Source organism: Bombus affinis, chromosome 4 (assembly GCF_024516045.1).
Source record: "Bombus affinis isolate iyBomAffi1 chromosome 4, iyBomAffi1.2, whole genome shotgun sequence".
Taxonomy (NCBI): Eukaryota; Metazoa; Arthropoda; class Insecta; order Hymenoptera; family Apidae; genus Bombus; species Bombus affinis.
In genome coordinates this window covers 13,268,771-13,290,523 of record NC_066347.1, presented here as the reverse complement: position 1 = coordinate 13,290,523, position 21,753 = coordinate 13,268,771, and the positions used below count along the sequence as shown (strand labels likewise).

Sequence of the window (21,753 nt, the reverse complement as noted above, 5' to 3'; positions counted from 1 at the left end):
TAATCGAATGCAAAGTGAAGGAAGGTTGTCTGCGCTTCAAAAAGCTTCATGGATATCTACCTTACCAACAGAGATAAAACAACATTCCCCTTGCAAGATACAAAAATCGATTCGGAAAAATAAACTGGAAAACAGGAAATACCTTCCGCTTCCAACGGTTGATAAATCGCTTCCGTTTGATAAAAGATACTATCCTTGATATCGTCAACCGATAATAACGATTACTATGAGGAATAATATTAGGAGTACTAATCATCGCTCAAAAAGCATTTGGAAGGAATGTAAGTCTGATTGATTATTTCTAATAGATTCGACATAATCATAAAAATAGCTATGCGTATTGACCGAACGTTTCGCATCTACAAATAGAATAATATCGCACTGTATAACGATCAGTGAACCAGCGCATTACTCATCTAAAATAGCCTCTACATTCTACACTCTACGCTCTAAACTCTACATTCTATACTCTACATAATGAGATTTATCTTGAGACGAGGTATCATGCGAGCTGAACTTTATATCATAATACCCATTCATAATCAATAGCTTCGACGCAGTGAAATAGGAAAAAAAATTTTTGGAAGATGTTTTTATCTTCTCTATACTAAATTCGAGTATTGATTAAATTTTTAATAAACTGCATATTGTTCCCTAACGACGAAAAGTCAGAAAATTAACGAAACTGGACTTGTATCTTTCCTGCATAATCTTCAGTCATGAATAGGTACCACATGAGCCCTCATTCGAGATAAATCTCATCGTGCGAGGTCTGCTTTACCTCCATGTCATCTCAAATGATGTCTCAAAAAATGCCACCTTCTTATACGAATACATTGTATTGACAGGGAATAGTTGATGAATGAGAAGTTGTAGAAGCAACAAATTTCTTCACATTATCTTTGAAAAACGAGACTGGATAATTAGCCTTTTCTGTCACAACGATCGATACACTTCCACTGGCTTTTTATACCGGACGTTTTTCTGGGTCGCGTGCTTCTTTGTGCAGCGTGGAAAAACTCTTGTTTAAGAACACGTGCATTCATCGAAGAGCAATCGACTAAATATAAACATCTATTACGGCTGAATCACAGTTTATCAAGTGCTATAGAGCTAACGATATTATGGCAACAAAATGCGGAAGGTATAGCTGATGTTGTGTAAATTCTTTGGGATATTTACATCATGAAACTTCTATGTAAAGACTTGGCATTTAGGTAGAACTTGTACTCAAAGACGTGTATGTATTTGAGTACTTTGCCTAACGTCAAAGCTTTCGACTGCATTTAACGCCGAATAGAGTGTCAGAGCCATACTTTACATGAAAGCTTCTCAAGATATACACTCACATTTTATGTGAAATCTTTCCAGAATATACAGGTTCATGAAAGAAATTCAACATTCACTGCAGCAAATTATTGCGAATATAAAATTTTTGAAATTTCATTAAAATTATAGTAAAACAATTTGACAATTCCAACTATATTAGTAAAATTTTGAACCAATTTAAAAATCTATTATATATATATGATGACAAAATGGAACAAGAGAGAGCCTGTTGCGTAACTGGATTCGTTTATCGATTCCCAAACGGTACATGTGAACGACATTACTATCACTGTTTGACACCAACAGTCAGTCAACTTTGACAGGAACTGTGAACTCGTTTGTTCAATCTAGAACTTCGTTCAACCGTGAAAGCTGGTTTACCGTATAATTCAGTACTTACCGTATCTAATTTACTTATTTAGGAAACCAAGATTGGTAACAAGTAGATATTGCGAAACTACTAACAAAATTATCAAAGATACGTATGTGTCGTAAATTCTGTTCGAAATGCGTTAATTACGAAATATTTACTAATTAGAATATACTCGATGCGAATAACTTTCTAAATAGCAAGATTTATAAGCGTTTTTACACGTGTATTAAATCAATCGTAGGAACAAATATTTTCTTAATTTTTAGGTTGCTGATTGGATGAAGCAAATATTTAAATAAGTACAGAAAGCAAGTAGATTGCGAAAATGTATATATCTATGAGAAATCTATGAGAGATCTCTGCATAGGTTTGCTTCTTTTGATATTTTTTAAAACCTGAGTCTGCATAACTGTCCACTGTATGAAACTAACTCGCAGCAAAAATAATGTTAATAGGACCTTCACACGTTAGGTAGGTTTGAGTTACAATGAAGATATTTCTTTAAAAATATAATACATGTTTGAAAAGCTACGCCTTAAAACTGTGGTTTTAAAATAAAGAAAACCGGTTTGCACAGCTTCCATGTCATTACATTGAGAATCAAATGGTGTTCAACAGAGATTGCGGTTATAAACATAAAAGTATTGCAATGAAACTGTTATTTTGCGTTTCGGTAATTTAAATCCAAATAATGGGGTATACGAGGATACAATCTTACTGCGTACGCGTAATAAAGAGCATGGTAATAAAAACTTATGAACTATGAGCTGTATCAAATGGTATAACTTACACCTAGCAACTCGCTTTTTCGCAAGATTTGTTTGCCTTTCTAATGCTATTCGCGAAACGAACATCCTAATTGAGTTTAATAAAATATTAAAGTTCAAAGAAAGAAAAGATATAAAAGCTTTTCATCTTCGTTTCATATTTACATAGATTAAAAATTTAACATATCGATTTATTATGGATTATGGAATAGATGCATCAGACTCTTTTTCACACGACTGCCAATTTTTATAATGTTACAATTGATGTTTATGGCTTTATCATTTATTACAAGGCTTTATCATTTAACTGCTTTGTTCCCTCTATGCAGATTATATTTTTATGTGAAATTATTCATTCTACACTTTTTGATGAACTATCGTTATATAGACTAAAATTTAATTACTTACTTAATATAGGAATCACAACCCTCGAATTATCACTTACCTGAAACAAACAATTAAATACTACTTAAATATCAATGAATAGCACTTAAATGTATGGTTGCTTCGTTATTTGAAATCATTATATCGTTTTATCATTTCTTTTATTCGTTTTATTATTACATTATCTCATTTTATCAAATAATATAATTAACATTATTTTATAATATTGATGTTAGCTATATAGCTAACACATATAGGTATATTATGTATATATCAATCTATACACATGTAAATATACATACACATGTTCTTATAAACTTTAATATAATGTGACATATTATCTCTGACACTTCTTAAAAAATTATGAAACTGTGCTTCAATCCTTTCTCAAATATTTCATACAATGTTTATTGTTGAACTTAATCTATCATTAAAACATTTCTCTCGATGTATTGAAGAAAATTTCATTTCTAGTTTTTTAGTAAAAAAAAAAAAAGAATATAATATAAACACAAACTAGAACGAAGTGAAAAAGGATAACATTTTTGCATTTCATTGAATGCCTGATATAAAAAAAAGTTAAGCTAGAAAGCTTTAGAAAGCAAGAACCATTATCGTCAGTTTTCAGCCAACTGTGATACATCACACAATGATAACTAGGTTGAATCCGAGAGAAAGAAAGAAATATCGGCTTTAGGCATAACGTAGCACGCAGCAAATCGCTAACATTCCAGGTCAACTATTCCATAAAAAAGCTGCATCGATTTTTTCAAATGTTAGAATACGCACAAACTGAGATCTACAATATTTGAGTAATAAATTGGACTCTACAGACGACAAACGAAAGTCTAAAACAATGCATAATAAATCAAAGAATACATTGGAATTGAATTTTTAGATAATCGAATAATTTTGACACACGATAGATTATTTATTTGGAATTAGATCTATTATGTAGCGAATTAGGTAAGAAATACTTCTCAAGTTGACTAATAATTTTTATGAAACTACACTCGATACATTAGTAACCAATGTGTTAGTAATTATTTTGTAAATAATTTCTAAATAAAATAGGAAGACTCTGACATCACGTCTCACCAATGCACGATTCATTCTACTGCAATCATGGGTAACCAACTCGCGCTCAATTCGCTCAAAATTACATGTATAATATGTACTTACGAATCCTATCAATTTTGCAAAAAGTTTTTACAGATTTATTGGTCTTTATCGCTATCGTTAAATAATTTAGTATACCCATACACAAACAAATGATAAGAACTTATATCAATACCATGGTAAAAAAATGTAAATATTGATTATAGTAGTAGAATAGTAGAATTTTTAGTAGAATCGTAAAATTTTGGTTATATCAGAACTAATCTAAGAACTAAATCAGAACTAATCAGAACTAAAAATGTTTAAATAATCATACGAGAAAATTTATGAACTTTATATAAGAAAATTATTTGTTTTCCATTTACGTTATAACTATTAACATTAAATAGGAACAAAAGACGTTACAACATTCTGACAATTTTTAATTTGTTCCTCCAATAAAGCATTTATTCAACAATTTTATGCGGATAAAAACCATAACACAACACAATACAACGCAATAACATGAATAAGGTATAAAACTTCTAATATGAAAGCTAACAAAAGAGAATGAAAAAGGAGAAAGATAAAACGTAATGAAAAATTTAGTAGCACAATGTCCTGTTTCGCTAGCTTAGAGTTATAACATATGTTTCATCTAAACGCAACAATTATCCTCAAATTTTGAAACAACTAACTATTGAAATAAATGTTTTAATGATCGTTGGTTCTGATTATCCAGGTTTCACTCTGAAATAATTCTTACGAAAACCATGAATTCATCAGAACGACTCTACACCACTTTTTCCACTTTGTCGTTTCAACTGTAGAAGAGGCAATGTCAACATGGCTGTTATAGATGCACGAGAAGCAGCGAAATAACGTCCAGAATAATGGCTGCAGTCGTTAATCGTAATGGCACCGCATTGAAGTCTACCGAATGAGGCATAAAGAGGAATACAAAATCCGTAGGCGAACCCGAGATCGAGGATTAACATGAAAGAACCACCGGAATAGAATGTGGTCCTCGTTTTCTCAGTCTGTAATAGTGAGGATCAACCCTTTAGCCTTTTTCCGACCTTGTCCTTAACCGAGGTAAAAGGTATCGTGCAAGAATAACGGACTCAATTTCGCATAACATTGCATAACAAACTCACAGCTTCTAATATATTCAAGCTTCGAAAAAATTAAAGTATTTTATGCGACAGTTAAAACGTCAATTAACTTTTATCGAATACTAGTGCCGTAGTTTCCAAATCGGAGTTTTATCACGTTCCACGTGACTTGTATATGACTTCTACGATAAAATTACAGTAGCATGTCGAGAGTGACATACGACCGATAAAGGTTGAGAATTTAAGGTTTTATTTCTGATAGCAAAACAGTGTTCACACAACGCTTGATAAATATTTACAAATTTGATACTATTTCTAATGCTATTCCTATTATAATATCTAGACTGTACATGTTTATGCAAATTCATGTATTTATAAATATATCTGAAAAAATGAAATCTAGGTAAACTTTCAAGCTTCGCAAAGTATAATAATGATAGTCGTTACAACGCTAATAAAATTTCAAAATATTTCGTATAACACAAAAATTATAATTTCTACAAATGTTCGTATACCTTCGTGAGCTAGACTAATCTCGAGGGATCTAGAAGTTTGGACCAACTGTTCTTGCGAATCCTCATGATCCGAATCCGATATTCGTTGACGTATGTTTAATGTCGCTGGTCTCGAGATATCATTGCGAGATTATTCTTGTTGATCATTATGTATTTCGTATGGAACGAGCTTCATACTCGTAATTGATACGACATCGATTTCTCTACCCATATGTACCTGCATGGACCGAACTTTGATTCTGTATTCTCAGATGATCCCTACTATGGATTTACATTTCTCTAGTGATTTGTAATAATAATCAACAGTAGATATATGTATGATGCAACGCGTATTCTACAACTTTCAGCAGTTTCAGAGATACGTTCCGCATATTACAGTTACTATGAAATTTTCGTTACTATAAAATGGACTAAATTTCTGTTTGTTTCGTTAAACTTTTCGAAAAATCTCTAACATTTCTCCTATGCTATTGTTTTTTATCCTAATATCTCATATAGTCGGAGTTAGTTATTATATCTATAAACATTACGACGATCTCTTTTATAAATTTGAATAAGAATTCGCAATTTGCTTATAATATACTATAAAGTACTAAATAGGAAAATTGGTTACGGAATACCAAGAGTGTCGTAATGGTGCATTTCTCAAAAACATTTTACGTATAATTTGCTACGTTGCTTTATACTTTAGCGATTTCCATTAGAATGGTAGTTTAAAATGTGTAGTTATTATGCACGTTGGCAGGAACACATTGGAGAATGCAGCGGCAAATTGGGACATTCACGGTTTTCTATTTGTCTCGACAGGCAAATTCAACTCTCCTGTTGAATTCGCTCACTATACAGACAATCCGGGTGAAATAGGCTAGCGTCAAAGTAAACATGACCTTTACACACGAATACCCTCACATTTTCGAAGAAATGATGTGACAGAAATATTCATACTGAGCAGTCTCACTCACTCGAATTAATTTTAACGACACCTTTCATTTAACGAATATAATATAATATAAACTTGAACTTCATGTCATGTATGAACATAAAACACGCAGGAAGTAGGAAGAAATTTAAATATAAAAGTGAAAACGAAGAGTATTGAAATTCGATCCTCGATATTCTAATAAAATTAGAAATGTTGTAATGTCTGATACGCTTTCATTCAAAGCCTTTTGTAAATTATGTAAATAACACTACGTTCTTCTATCTTTTATTGAAATATAAATACTACACAGACACATTCAAAATCATGTTGTACTGTTCGTTGTTGATAAATATAAATGATTCTGTGACAAAGTGCACTTTTAGTTGCTTTATTTATGTCGTATACACAAAATTCGACAAGCGTATGTGGATTTCTATAGCTGAATATATTTCGAATAATTATTTCGTACAATTACAAACAGTTACGAATATACCACTTTAATTTACTACTTTGTGTTTTACCAATAAACGTTTAATCTCGCCAACTAAAACTCCCACAAAATTACTAAAGCGCGGTTAATCATGGATCATAAGGTACGTTAACAAGGACGGATTTATGGTAATAACCAACGTGGAAAACTGAGATGTCCTGTTTCACATTTTCTCCATAAAGCAATTTGTAAGCTAAAGCCCCTCTAATGCACGACGTAAATGTATTATGGAAATCTTATACGATATAGAAACAATAACTTTTAATAGATACCACATAATGTACTACATAACAGCGGATATTCAACTAAAATAACGGCAGATAATCATATTGTCTTTCAATATATTTTCATAGATATTCCTCGTCCATGTTTTGTTACAGCTTCCATAAAGAAAAATCATGTTAAAGCATATTTATAGAAGCATTTATTTATAATTATAACGTTCCCTCGACTCGCCTATAAAGTATAATTATCCATAAATCGTCCATTGACGATGCACGAACGTAAAAATTAGTGAAGGAAGTTGCGATGTCACAGGAACTTCGTAAAAAGGTGTATCACTTTGTCAGGCACCGTACTCGACTTTATAGCAGTTTGGCTGGTATAAAAGATAAGGAACAAAGCGGGCAACCGGGCCATTCGGAAAGAAGTACCATTAATATTTCATTCTGAAAAAATATGACAAAGTGCACTTTCGAAATACACACGCTTTGCGTGAAACAGTGGTACTCGAACTTAAAAGTTCTAAAAGCGTCTCACGTTGCAGACATACAAAAATAAGGGAAGGATAAGAGAGTTGATCCTTTCGTTTCAGGCGGATCTTCGCCAAAGCCTTTTAAGAGGTAACGTAAAATTCAGGCCCGGGCTAAGGAAAATTGGTTTTCAGACGAAATTAAAGCTGTAGCTGCTGAATATACATTTTAAAAATTTCTATATAAAATCATTTCAGGAATGAACATTTGTCAAATTTTCTATTCCGTGTTTCTAGATTAGTTTTAATTTGTAATATAATGATGTGTTTTCTGAAGGTTCGTGCAATAATGATAGGATTTAATAAACAGGTTTAAATTAAAATATCTATATAAAATATCAAAATCAAAAAATGTTTATAATTTATAAATGTCTAAACTAAATTTATGAATTTAAATGTTTGATATCCCATAACTAGTCGTGTCAATATTACTATTACAAAAAGAATAACGATTTACAGACTATAGAGATATGATCCATAAATGGAAAAAGAAACACTATAGATATGAAAAGAAGTGCAAAGTCTGTTTAAATTTTTTATATAATTTCTGTTGAAAGAAATATTATTCATCGTTATATACGTATGAGATTATATTGGAATTTTCCTATTATCGAATGGTTTCGCACTTTAACATTAATACATACTCCAAACTTTCCACGTACAAAATTTTTCCTTTTCTTATGCTACGTATGGTAAATTCCAACGTTAGCTGGTAGCTTTAAAGTACACACAAACACACACCTCACATAGCGCTTTCAAGCGTTCAAGAACTTTCACAACATTCCTTGAAAGTAAATTTATATATCTTCACGCGCGATGCTAGTTTAACGAATATAACGTTAAAAAGGGAAATAAGGGAAAAGCGTGTTGTGCAAAGCTCTTGAATAGCGTTACGTTAAAAATGAAGATGATGCAAATTTAAATTATTCCATCCTTGTACTGACGAAAATTCTGAAAAATACATGCTCTTGCTCAAACATTTGGAGCATGTCTTAGTTTCGAAAGAAATTACTTTCTTCTATGAAAGATATTTTATTCGTAATTTTATCTTTTCGTTGCATTACGCTTATGTATTAATTATACAAGGCGATTCAGTAATATAAGAAAAGAAACTGTCATATGAAACAATTTTATTCTATATTTATCTCACCGATCGTATCATTATTACCATGGGACATGCTGTATTTAAAAATGAAAGCCATAATGTTCTTATTTCTCACAGAAACGTACGTTCAAACGACGAAGGATGATCCAAACTTTTGAATGAGAGTTTACGTTTAGAAAATAATAACGACAACGATATAAATTCATATTATCAAGAAATGCCTATATGGCGAGAAATCCCAAGCTATTATACTTCTGTTACACAATAAATTTCCCTTAGAAATTCTGATACTAAGTCCGTATGACATTACATGAAATGTGTGTCGACCTTTTTCCAGCTTAATGGAAGCTTCGAAATCCCTAATTGACATTTCTCGATATTACCGGACCAGGGTCGCTATTGGTTTTCGATGCGTTGACAGTAAAACACGTTTCGTTAGTCCCTGAAACGACCACTGATCATTAAAGACCGAAGCTTAGCAAACGTATACAAGGAGCTGTTTTAGGATGAGATATCGGCTGGTTTATTTAATGGAATATACTTTTTTTTCGTTCGCGCGATTTAGGTAATCTTGTATATACGAATTTATATGATAGAAAAGCTAATAAATAGAAAGGAGAATAATGTTTATTGTGTACTTGGTAATAAATAAGTTGCCAGTTTTGGTTTAGTTTAACAAAATGTCAGCGAAAGATATAACACACGTCAACATAAAAGAATAAAAAATAACAGACATATTTCAATGTGATTGAGTGTATATGTTTCATCTGTAACCACTCAAAAACATACAGAAAATGAAAAGCAAATGTCGCAGTTTGCGTAGATGCAGCAACATGTAAGTTAAATTCAGCAAAATTGGATGAAACGCGTGTTACAACTCTAAGCTGTTGAAGCGGGACATTTTAGTCCTATGTAGTTCTATGTAAATTCTTCTTCCTTCTCACTTTTTTATATATTAGTTTCTATATTACAATTTTGACGTTTCATCCATGTTATTGAATTACGTTATAGTTTCCATTTGCATAATGTTGTTAAATAAATGTTATATTGTCAAAAGTTGTTAGAACGTTTTAACGTTCATTATCCTCTGTTTATTATATTTTTCATTCATGTGCACGTTTTGCTACTTTTATAATGAGAAACGAATAATCCAGATGGTAATGTAATATGCATGTTATAAAATTCAAGCATTTTGTGTATCACCAAAAAGAGTTCAAAGAAAGTGGTGATTTGTTTCTACAAAGTATTACAACATTGTACTATAAATATTTTATATATTTTTGCATGCTATGTATAATGTATTAAATTTCTTATAAATGTATAAAAATCACAATTAACTTGGATAATCAAGATTCTAAAAGATTTCATATCTTATATAGTATGTATATACTATATGTATAAATACCCATCTTGTTTAATTTTCTTTTTTTGCTTCGTCATGCCCTCGACATATTGATATATTGTCGTTGATCATAACGATACTAATATTTATATCATATACGCAATTTATCTAGATAAGTTGAAAGTGGGTTAAGTAAATAGCTTATTTTTGCTAGAGGGCAGTAATTTACACAGGACGATCGCAATATTGCTTACGTATTTTTGTTTTATATTTTTCTTATTTCTACTATATCGATATTGATTTTGATATTAATAAACAACTTTAATACTAATACAGTCTATCAGGGCCACAAGGTATATTATTTTATAATAGAACGATCAATTATTAAATCTGCATTTTAAAAAGAAACTGGCATGACAATAGAGATATAAAAAAAATATAGGTATAAAAATAAAGGAGATATACAAAACACGTATTGGTAGGTGAAAAATTCGTTAGCTTCTTCTTCGCTTTTGAAACAGTTTTAAAAGTGTGAAATAGTATAAAAATATCCGTTATCGATATTTAAATTTTTCTCTGCGTGGCATACGATACTTTTAACAGTTTTAGCTATGCATTCAAGCGTTTACTCCGAGCGTGAATTTGCAGAGCCAGAAAGCTGTACATTTTGAGTAGATTGATCCATTTCATTTTTACAGAGGAATTTTAAATGCGCAAGTTTCCTTTTATAATAATTCACGGAATACGTAAAAGGAATAAGCCGAGGAGAAAAGTTGTGCATTAATGCTTACGACGTGCCTAACTTCCTACCTCCTGGGAAGATTGTAGGAAGGACGTTACTCAGAAGATATAAAAGTAGAAGCTATTGAACATAATGTCACATAACTTACTAAGTATGTGAAAAATCTGAAAAAGTACTATCTTTTTAAAGGTTTACCCTGGCTAAACCCTGGCTTACCTAGGCTGGAAATTTATATAATTTATCTCAGTTAGAAAAATTTGTTATATAATTTCTTATACTCGTTTAAATCTACATTCGTTTGTTATATGTTTGCGCTAATAAGAAATTCCATGTATGATTTTGTGTCTTTCATATGCGATACACGTCTAGACTATAAGCTCGTTGACTAAAAAAGTTTTACATCGTCTCATTGAACTTCTCAAATGTTTTGCTTCATGCTTCAAATATCAACAACCTACCTCTCATCGAGTTTGAACGACGATCTCGACAGATCACCCCATGCGCTCATGCTTCTGCTGCGTCTCCTGCAGGAAGATTGAGGAGCGAGTAACCTTGAGCTGCTCCGTCTCCTGGTGGAGGCCAAATTCTCCGCCTGGAAGTAGACCCTCGGCGGATGCGTCTTCTGCTGTGCATTTGGCGGCGTGGAAGTAGGTGTGACGGCCGCCGAGGTATGGAGTTCCGGCAGTGCCTCGTAGTCCCATGCTCTAGCGCCCATCTCGAGTAAAGGAACCGACGAGGCAGCGTTTTGGCCTCGAAGAGGATCCCGAGGCTTACGCTGATGAAACAGGGCGAACAATTGACGGAACGCCGACTCGTTCGCCCGATGTTCCTTCTTTCCTGGTGGAAGCTTCACTTTGTTGCGCGTGATCGTACAACTAGGGTACGAATCGATCTATGATGTCCCTCCGATAACATCATCCTCAAATTGCCACTCTCACATTGCGGACTACGTCATGGGAATATGATGCGTCCAAACGTCGTATTTCAATAAGTCGCGAATTACTTTCAAACAGTCAAACCGATCGCACAACTTAAAATCGCTTTCCATCATGATTAGTAGATTAATAAAATCACGATATAGAATCGAATATTGTAATTATTTGATTCTTTAATTTTGATCCTTTTTTGCTTTTTGCTTTCCTCTGCTGTTCCTTACGATAATTTATATTATGAATATTGATTTTGATTTTTCAATTCTCTCCTCCTTTTGCTTCTTCCTGTTCCTTAAAACGATTTATATTAGGAATTTTCTTTATGTTATGAATTTAATCACTTCGAAAGCAATTTGTACTCGCTTCGAGGTATCAATATAATTTCTAATCGATACGCTTGATGTATCAAACTCGATGATTGCCACCTTCGGTGGCGAAGCGTTACATCCTTAGGAACATATTATTCTTCCTTTGCAGATCGTTGACAAAAGTTGGAATTATCTCTCGAAAACGTTCTCTCGTGCAAATGATCAAATAAATTGTTCTCCGACTGAAAAAGTTTGTCCGAATGCTTTCGAATTGGAGGAATTCGTTAATTGAATTTCTCGTAACTTCGCTGGAACGCGTAAACTATGTAACCTCTATATAATGTATGTTTACAATTAATTAATTAAGCGTTAAATATTGGCAATTAAGCGTGGAAAATTAATAACCATCCACTTTGAAAATTGCTTTATTAAACGTTTCGCAGAACGTTCGAATGAAACGTGAAATTACGCTTGGATTGAAAAATGCAAATTTTCGTTTAGAATCGATCGACAAAATCGTATTTTAGAAATTTCTTAGGGCTAGTGACCCCAGTTAACAAGTGCAGTGCTCTTACAATATACTCTATGCCTTACAATCAAAATCATTACAATATTTCGATATATTTGTGTATATTCTCGACGTAAATGAGATATCAATGTAAGGAAAATTGTTTAAAAATAGGCGCGAAATAACGTTTCGCATATATTGCATAACTATGCAACAGCTATTAACCAATCTAGCGTAACTATCAAATGTGAGCAACTTCAACAACAATCTCAAAAGTATCCTCTAAGTAATTCTATCATCTATGTTTAACAATAATCTTCAAAAATTTAACGAGTGTAGCAAGTCTGCTGAAAAATGTTTCGTTCAACAGTTATCATCTTTTTAATTGATGTCAAATAACAGTCAATCTCGTGGTTATTGCCATTGTATCGATAAACATTATAATACTGCATTAACAGTCGATGCACTGAAGCTACGCGATACATTCGATAAATACACTCTCATTATCCCCGGTGATGCTAATTTCAGAGAATTCAAATGATCATTGTTATTTGTACAACACATTGTCATAACTCTTTTTGATCCATGTGCAAATGTGAATGCTTCCGCCAATGCTTGTTCGTTGTATCGACCAAAAGGGAACGTATCATAAACATATAATTAAACAAATTGCTTCGACGTTCTCAGAGGCAATTTAACTGATCGCTGTGGTTTTAACGACCAGCTTTCCATTCAACAGGAATAGGTAGCAGCTTCTTGTCACGACAGACTTCTGATTGATCTAAACGAAGTCACGTGATGGTCAGTATCTAAGGTCATGATCATTGCAATATTATTTCATCATATTGTTCTTGATCGAAACATTCGATTGTATGGTGGGAACTATTACGAGCGTTTGATTAGAAATGTTGCGACAAGTTGCAAAGCGATCAGCTTTATATTGCCCACTAATCTCCTAGAAAGAGCATCGTTATGGCTTGCCGAGTACTGTGCGTGTTTCGAAATTATTTTTGATGTTACCTTCAGATTTCGTCCATAATATGAATCTCTTAATGTACGTTGGCACAAACGTCATATGCTTCACGAATAATTAACGACCGTACACTTGAAAACAACACACGATATAGATTTTCCTTCTTTCATAAACAACGAATAGTTATCAATTCGATGAATATTCACTGGAATGTTACTGTCTACTTCGTCTTCATCAATCTCCGTATTCATCGTTTCAAGAACGAACCGCGCATTGTTGGATTTGATCGATACGAGATTATAAGTATAAGAAAAAATTGTATGGAAGGTTTTCAAGGTAACCACTGATGAATATTAAATCGACGTTCACCGTCGTCGAACGTTAATAATTTTCACAGCCTCGATTGCCATTGGCGAAGAAACGGAGAATCAGCTGATCAGGGCTCATGAGGAAATTTCACGGAACATTTAACCGCTGACAAATATCACCCGGTATTCTCAATATCGCGGTAATGTGGCGCATTTTCATCCAGCGAAATCCAGAGACAAGTGTCTAAGATCGAGATACCGTGGTTGAACCAGTGAGACATATCGACATGTTACATACTGCATCGGCCTTGACATAACACGAAAGTTACGACATCCCCATAGATCGTCTGAATTACATCCACACACACGACAAGAATATTTTTCCCTCTTACAAAGATCGAACAGTTTCTCAGGAAGATACGTAAAATAACGAAGTTGTACTTGATACCACGTTCAATGGTATGAAAAACTCGTGTTGGTGCGATTCATGAGAATCGGAACGTATGAGAATTTTGGTGAATGGAAATGGCGGATCGCAAACCGCTTGGACAAGACGGATCAGTCCCGATAACATATCACTGTAGATTGTGTCAGCTTGTCCTCCAGCTCACTGGTTTTTCACTGTCGAGGAGCCAGCTCGCAGCTCACCACCCCGTACTGCGGTACATCGTAGCGGTTTTCTCTCGTGCTCAACCACCCCTTACTCTCTCCTCTCCGATCACCGACATTCGCCCCACTCTTTTCCTGCCTCCTTCTTCAACGTTACGATCCTTCTCCCTTTCTCTCGTTCATTCCGTTTCTCTCTCACTTTGTCCACTCAACTTACTCGCTTTCTCCTGCTCAATGGCTTCCTCTCCATCTCGCTTCCGACAAAACGGCACACATGCACGTGGCGCCGCCGTTGTCAAGGCGACTGCGCTGCACGAGATGCTTCTACTGCACGTACGTTTTTGTGTCATCATCATTTACTTACACGAGATCCTTCCTATCAACTTTGACGTCGCATCGATGTTTGTGATAAATAATCCTGCTTAGGTTGAATGAATCGTGCCTGAGCATATCTATGGGCCAGAGTGTCACTTATATCGATGTTATTATGATATGCTGGATCGTAATACGAGCTTCAGAACGAGTTTGTATTTCGAATTTATGTTACATCAAGAATTCTTCGAAACTCATAAAAGTGCTGTATGACATAAGACTATTGACATAAGATTATTTTATAGCATCTTCATAAATAACACGTGTCTCTCGATGAATGGGTGAAACTTTACTTCCTGAAGTAATAAAATGTAATTTTTGCTTTAAATTACATGGGATAATTATCTTCGCATTTTATCAAAGTATGATAAAGGACAGTCACTGTTATATAATTCGATAGAAAAGATAGAAATGTTTTTTTATCTTTTCTGTTTTCTTCTTTAAAAATTGTCGTTAAAAAAATTAATTTTTTCATTAAAGATTTTCTTAAAAGTTGTCTAAAACGGTACTTTCATCCAATACTGTCGTCCCGATAGTTTTAAACGAACCAGTATAAATTCGTATCTGATTAAATTTCGTAACGTCGAAGGTTATACGCAGTGAGAGCGAAATTATTTGGGAATAACACAGCGGGATGAATGGACAACCGGAGTACAGCATCGATTCGCGCCGGGAAAAGCTGAACTTGCGTATCAAGCCTGCGCACTGATGGCTAACGTAACGCGGAAAGCTCGGACTTTCAATACGCCACGTGGTTCACCTTTCGAGATACTCAACTTTCGCATGACTTAAAATAAAGTTACGATAGTATGTATGTAAGGTTGATTCAATAACAAAAGTGGTTAGTTTATAAAGTATAAGGGAAATACAATTTTTTAAACTAAAATCTGTCATTTAAGATCTGATATTACGCCGGAAGGATAAAATGAATATTTCGTGATCAGAAATCGTTGACTGTTGAGGAAATGTACGGTAATTTAACAAGTGTAAAAATTATAGACTTCCATTTTTACCGTTAAATAATATTTCGTTAAATAAAATATTCAGGTAACTTGCAATTTGAAAAAATTATTGTAAAGTTTCTTTCGCCTTTAATATCAAACTTGTTATTGTTATAAAAAGATATTTACTAATATTGGTAATATTGGTAACTTGTACTGTAAAAGCAGTATATCATATATTATTTTTTAAATTATAAGAAAAACTTATGATTAGACAAAGAAGATAAAAGTTACCACGGTCTTTATCTTAGGAAAAACTTAGCAATGTCAAGCAGCGCACTCTACAGAAGAGCGGAAGCGTTATAACGCTGAGTAGGAAATATAAAACTCGCAAGCTCAAAAGCTTTATAAATTCCGTAAAAGCAGTCGATAAAGTAGAAAGATGTTGTTTTTCTTCATAAGCATACTTTGATCCTTGGTTCAAAGAAATCTACTCCTTTGGTCTATGAAGATTTTTATCAAAAAGCAGATCTGCGAAAACATAAAACAATGAAATTCCAACAAATAATTTGTTTCAAAGCGTGCAAAGAAGCGTGTTTTCCGAGAGTCAGAAAATAAGTAACATTAGATTTTTACCGGGAAACCATCAGGAATAATTCTTAAAGAACCAAAAAATTCTACTTTACCTACATAAGAGTAATTTATAAAGAGTTACGAATAGATAGAGACAAAATTATTTTTTAATTCATTATTTTCGTTTTCTGAAACAATTACAAATATTTAAAGTAATTGATATTCATTTTTAGAGAAAGAGACATGACGAATCATGCCTCCTTTTACCAAATTGAATACACTGCTAAGTGGCATATACATATTAACTACATTTTTATTTAATTTGAATATCAAATACCTGATTAATTAAATATGTGCTATTTATGAATATTAAAAAAGATATTGAATATCATAATATTATGTATTCCAGTTGTGCTATACAAAATTTCTTGGAATCAGAGAATCAACAAATATAGAAATATCATGTTCTTTTCCGAGTAGCTTTTATACGTAAAAAATGAATTAATAGTTGCATATTTATTATAACGATAATTACATAGCAACGCACTACGAGCAGTGCAAGAGTTTATAACAACAACACAGTTGGATCTTTTATCCAATTTATCGAATCTGTTTGCCAAATGTTCAAAATCCATTAATTGTGCTTACTTTCGAGTACCCTTATACAGTAATCGACACTAACAAGGTATAGTATTCTTCATGATATTGCATAGTTCAGGGAATTGAACTCGCGTGGAAATGAATAGATGCATCGATTAACAGAACTAATACCACGGTAATATAGGGTATTGGCTATCTTATCAACTGTAATTTTCCTTTAAGCAGAGAATAATAAAAGTAGTGCTAAAATTTTCATAGACGAAGATATGTTCATGACATTTATTTAAGAATTTATAATGAATAATTGATCTACTCTGTGTGTGTATGTATGTGAATATTAGAAATAAATAATATATCTAATTGTAAAAATGTGATAAAATTGTCGAGGTACTTGAATATAATTTTGATAACTTTTAATTAATCTCACAGGATTAAGTCAGATGACATTTACGTCCCACATACTAAGGTAGGAAAATTAAAAAAAGAGTGAAGCAATTTTCCTAAGTACCCTTGCACTGAAAGGACTTTAATAATTCGTAACTGTAATTACAGTAACAAAGGCGAACGTTTCACTCTGGTCTCCTATATTCATGATCTATTCTCTATGAAGGTAATTTTATAGAATGGCTTAAATTAAAATAGAAAATGAATTAAATTAAAACTGTAGATTGAATCGTTTATGGTAACAATTCAAGTTTTCCCCTAATTATTTAGATATTTAAAGTAATTTATTAATGCGATGTAAGAAAGTTTGTAATTAACATCATACCATTTTCCACTGCAACTATTGATTTGATTGATTCCAAATTATGGCTTTGGTATATTCCTTTTTAATCTCTTTTAGTACTTTCATCATATTCGCACTTCATTTCAATTTAATTTCTAACTACCCCTTCTAGCATGTACAACTTTATGAATTCGTATCTGTGAAATTATAACTCCGAGCTGAAAGTGAATTTTGTTTAATCAGCCAAGAAAAAAGTGAAGGTGAACGTATTCTCATAGGAGAAATGACTGTAAAAAGGAACTTCGCCAACTTAAATCATGCCAGGACCCAGAGTAGTAGCAATATAGTCCTGATAAACTTTTTAATATTCACAACACAATACAAACGCAATTTTGCTGGAATCTTAGATAACAAGAATAGCATGACATTGAGCATTTCGTAGTATTTTTAATAATCATTAGTATTTAGAACAATGATATAATTAAATAATTATTTCCTTACATATAGCTTTGTTTGGTATTTTTCAATATATCATGACTAGTACCATAGCTATATTTTATACTTTCATTTTAGGTTTCCATCATTACATTATTACAATCAAGGAAACCAAATATATTATCCTGTAAGAAGTGATTATGATGAATAAACGCCACGGTATGTTGCCTTATTCATTACTCTAGATATCCCATTACTATATTGACTTTCAATCGAATTATTGAATTTTCCTAATATTTATAACATTTTTCTTCCTTTCATTAATCATTTCTTTGAACTGTCCAAAAAGTTTACTTATGCCATCTTTCATATACATAAAAATTAAAGACTATCCTCAATGTGCTGTTTGAACATACTTATAAAATCATAATTGTAAAAATGTATACTTTGCAGTCATATAATATAGAAATCTTTCCTAACATTAAGAAGTAATAAATAAATATATTGTATATTCTTCATTATAGAAAATAGTCACAAAAATGATCATTATTACTAAAAAGAACACGCTATAAAAATTATAAATCATACGTCTTGATAAACTTCATAGTGTACATATATAAGCACACGTATATTACGATGCCAAATGTTGAAACATGTCCCAAACGCACGGTCATTTCGTAGCTTGTTTGAATGCACTAGAGGATTGCAAAATGCAAACATCGCGCAATATATGTTGGTAGAGACATCAGCGATTCAAACAGATTTTCAAGAAATATTTCTATCATTTGTTCTCGGAAGAAAGATTCCACCCACGACCAAGATTCGAAATATCGGTTTTCATGGCAACCGGTTTTGTCGAGTTTGTAGTTTGTCATTGTCGTTGAACGATACGTGGGCAAGTATAGACGGTGCCTTCAATTTCCTGCCAACCGGAGATGCAAAGACAATTGCAACTTCGAAAGGTTGACCATTTAGGCGAGGAGATGTCTCGTTTCCAACTATCTCCTTTAATCACGAATTTCCTTCACGAAGAACAGAGAATCGAAACGAGAAATTAAAAAGCATGTTGGTAATAAAGAGCTCGTTCATCGACACCTGCGTGTAAATCCCAGAACACGCGTATTTCAAAGAAAATTGCAAATATCAAGAAAAGCGAAAGGAGTTTAAATCATATCCGAGTAAACGGTTAAAATGAAATAACGCGTCATCTTACGCCTTTGAAATTAGTAATTATTCGTTATTATATTCATAACTAGAGATCTTCTCTGACAACGAAATTTCAAACGAGTTTGCACAAGTTTAAAGAGAATTTCGATAGAGGAATATCGTTCTGTTTAAATTCATAAACTGTTTGACTGTTAATATTTATAGCTGCCTTTGATGGCACTTACAAATAAATTTATGAATAAATATTTATAAATGTATTCCCTGTTTTAAGATCTACTGTATAAAGAATACATAATATTGGCCAGACAATATAATTAACGGGCAATATGCATAAAATCAATGTACGATAAATTCTCTCAGGTTTTGCTGTATATTTTGATTTCAATGGACAATGAAAGGATTAAACTATTTTTATGCTTCTATCATTTGTAGTAATTTTTAGGATAGAATTTGCGAAAAAATTAAAATAAAGATATATATTTTAATGAATACTTTAAATACATACTTTGTATAAATGAGTAACATGTGTAAAAAAAAGTTGTATGTGTTAGTTAAAGATTGGTGGTCCCTTAAAGAATTTTAAAGATTAAAGGATCTATCACTAATTTTAAGAAATCTTTGAAATCAGATAATTTAACACTAATTTTGAGAAACGTTGGAAATTAAACAATTTATTATCATCTTATAAATTATAGTTCTGCCACCTTATTTATATTTTTCTAGTAATTATGTAGATTCTTTATGCTACCTATCATAAATTCCTGAATGTAACTCCATTTCTATGTAAATTTTTTAAGAAGCACTTTGCAGGTGCTAATATTGCCTTGTAATTAATGACTACCTGAAAATTATAGCTTTATATGAATTGTGAGGAAAGAACAGAATTTGAAGGCATATAGTCATTACTATTCCTTATTTCGGTCAAGCCTGTATTAAAGGTGATATGCTCGTCTAATCGAAACTGATATTTTGTACGACACATTTGCAGCAAATAGCAAATAGAATTACCATTTTTCCCTTCACACTTTAATTTTACCATATCTTCTCAATCCTTATAATTTATAGACAGACTGCAAATATTTTAGCATTTATAGGAAATTTAAATGTACAAAATTATATTGAATGCCTATAACATGAAAAAATACACAAAATATCCAAAGTAAAGTTCTTTTATCATTTAAAGAATAAAACAAATCTCTATTTAGATTCCATTTCTTTAACTGTTGTTTTTCAAATAGTAATTAAAATTATTACTTTTCTATTTTCATTTTAGTCCTATTCAATACTTGTTATAATATCTGGAGGGAGAAAAATATCTCAATTTAGATTACATTCCTATAGTTAACTATATTCAAGATAACACAAATTTGCATAAACATGCGCGGTCTATTTGTAGGTATTTGTGATTTATGACAATTCGAAATTGTGTTCTGCTTTAAATATTATTCAGTTAAGCGTTTGTAAATATACATCTGTAAGTATGTTTCATGACAATGGTGCGGAAGAGTAAACCGGGTATAATGATTACTGTGAAACATAATAATATTTTATGGCAATTTTAGTGCGAACTTCCATCATTGCAGCTAATTGTAATGACATCATCCGGTATCGGTACCCAACAAGAGCATTTAACACAAGTAATATTAATACAGCATTTTGAAATAATGAAGTAATGAAATAACATAGACAGATGATCATACAAAACAAAATGAAAACCACAGAATTTAATAAACACGAATTTGGATGTAACTTCAAATACATTGATATAGACCTATCGAAGCAAAGAAAATTACTATTTATAATTTCTAATTATATCTAATAAGTATTGCAAAAATGATACCAAATTGTTGGCTTTTCATGTATAGATAATAATATACAAAAACGAACATCAAAAAAACACAAAGTTCCCTTATCTTTTCTGAAAAAAAATGTAATTGTGTGATTTGAAATTCCCCAGAGTTCAGCACAATACGAATCGATTTCACATAGCAACAAAGAAATATGTTGAGAAACTTTGTCCGATAGCGGTTTCGAAATCGTATGTCCAGTGAAATGTTTGAAACTTTGTTGTGTCTTGGAGCACGTATACGAAGCAGTTGACCAAATGAGAAGAGACAGCGGAAAATAACAAAAATAGAAAGACCGGTCGATATTAATTGTGTCAAGTGTGGTTCTTAGACCCAGCCTCAGCCTCATCACGAAATAAGACAATACTTCACTCCGTCAATCTTAAAATTCGGTTGGTTTCAATTCGATGGACCTATACATACATGCGATCAAACTATTGTACAAGCTCGTACTATTTGTCACGAATCTTTGATGAAAGAACACTATGACCATCTTATCATGGTCCAAGGATTCTAGTTG

The 21,753-nt window shown here is 32.4% G+C and overlaps 1 protein-coding gene across 8 annotated transcripts in view; it reads right to left on the bottom strand.

Moving 5' to 3' along the window:
* The window catches only part of LOC126915054 (potassium channel subfamily T member 2), a 202,924-nt gene that overhangs the window by 171,751 nt on the left and 9,420 nt on the right, over positions 1 to 21,753 (bottom strand). For 2 of the 8 annotated variants that reach the window (XM_050719370.1, XM_050719376.1), the window contains exon 1: positions 11,392 to 14,717. The exons of 1 other annotated variant lie outside the window; for it this stretch is intronic. In XM_050719370.1, coding sequence (XP_050575327.1) covers positions 11,392 to 11,648 — 257 coding nt within the window. In that variant the 5' untranslated portion in view covers positions 11,649 to 14,717. Of the gene's footprint in view, positions 1 to 11,391; positions 14,724 to 21,753 lie in introns of those variants that run through there. 5 more of the 8 variants (XM_050719374.1, XM_050719375.1, XM_050719369.1 and 2 more) reach the window with 5 other exon arrangements.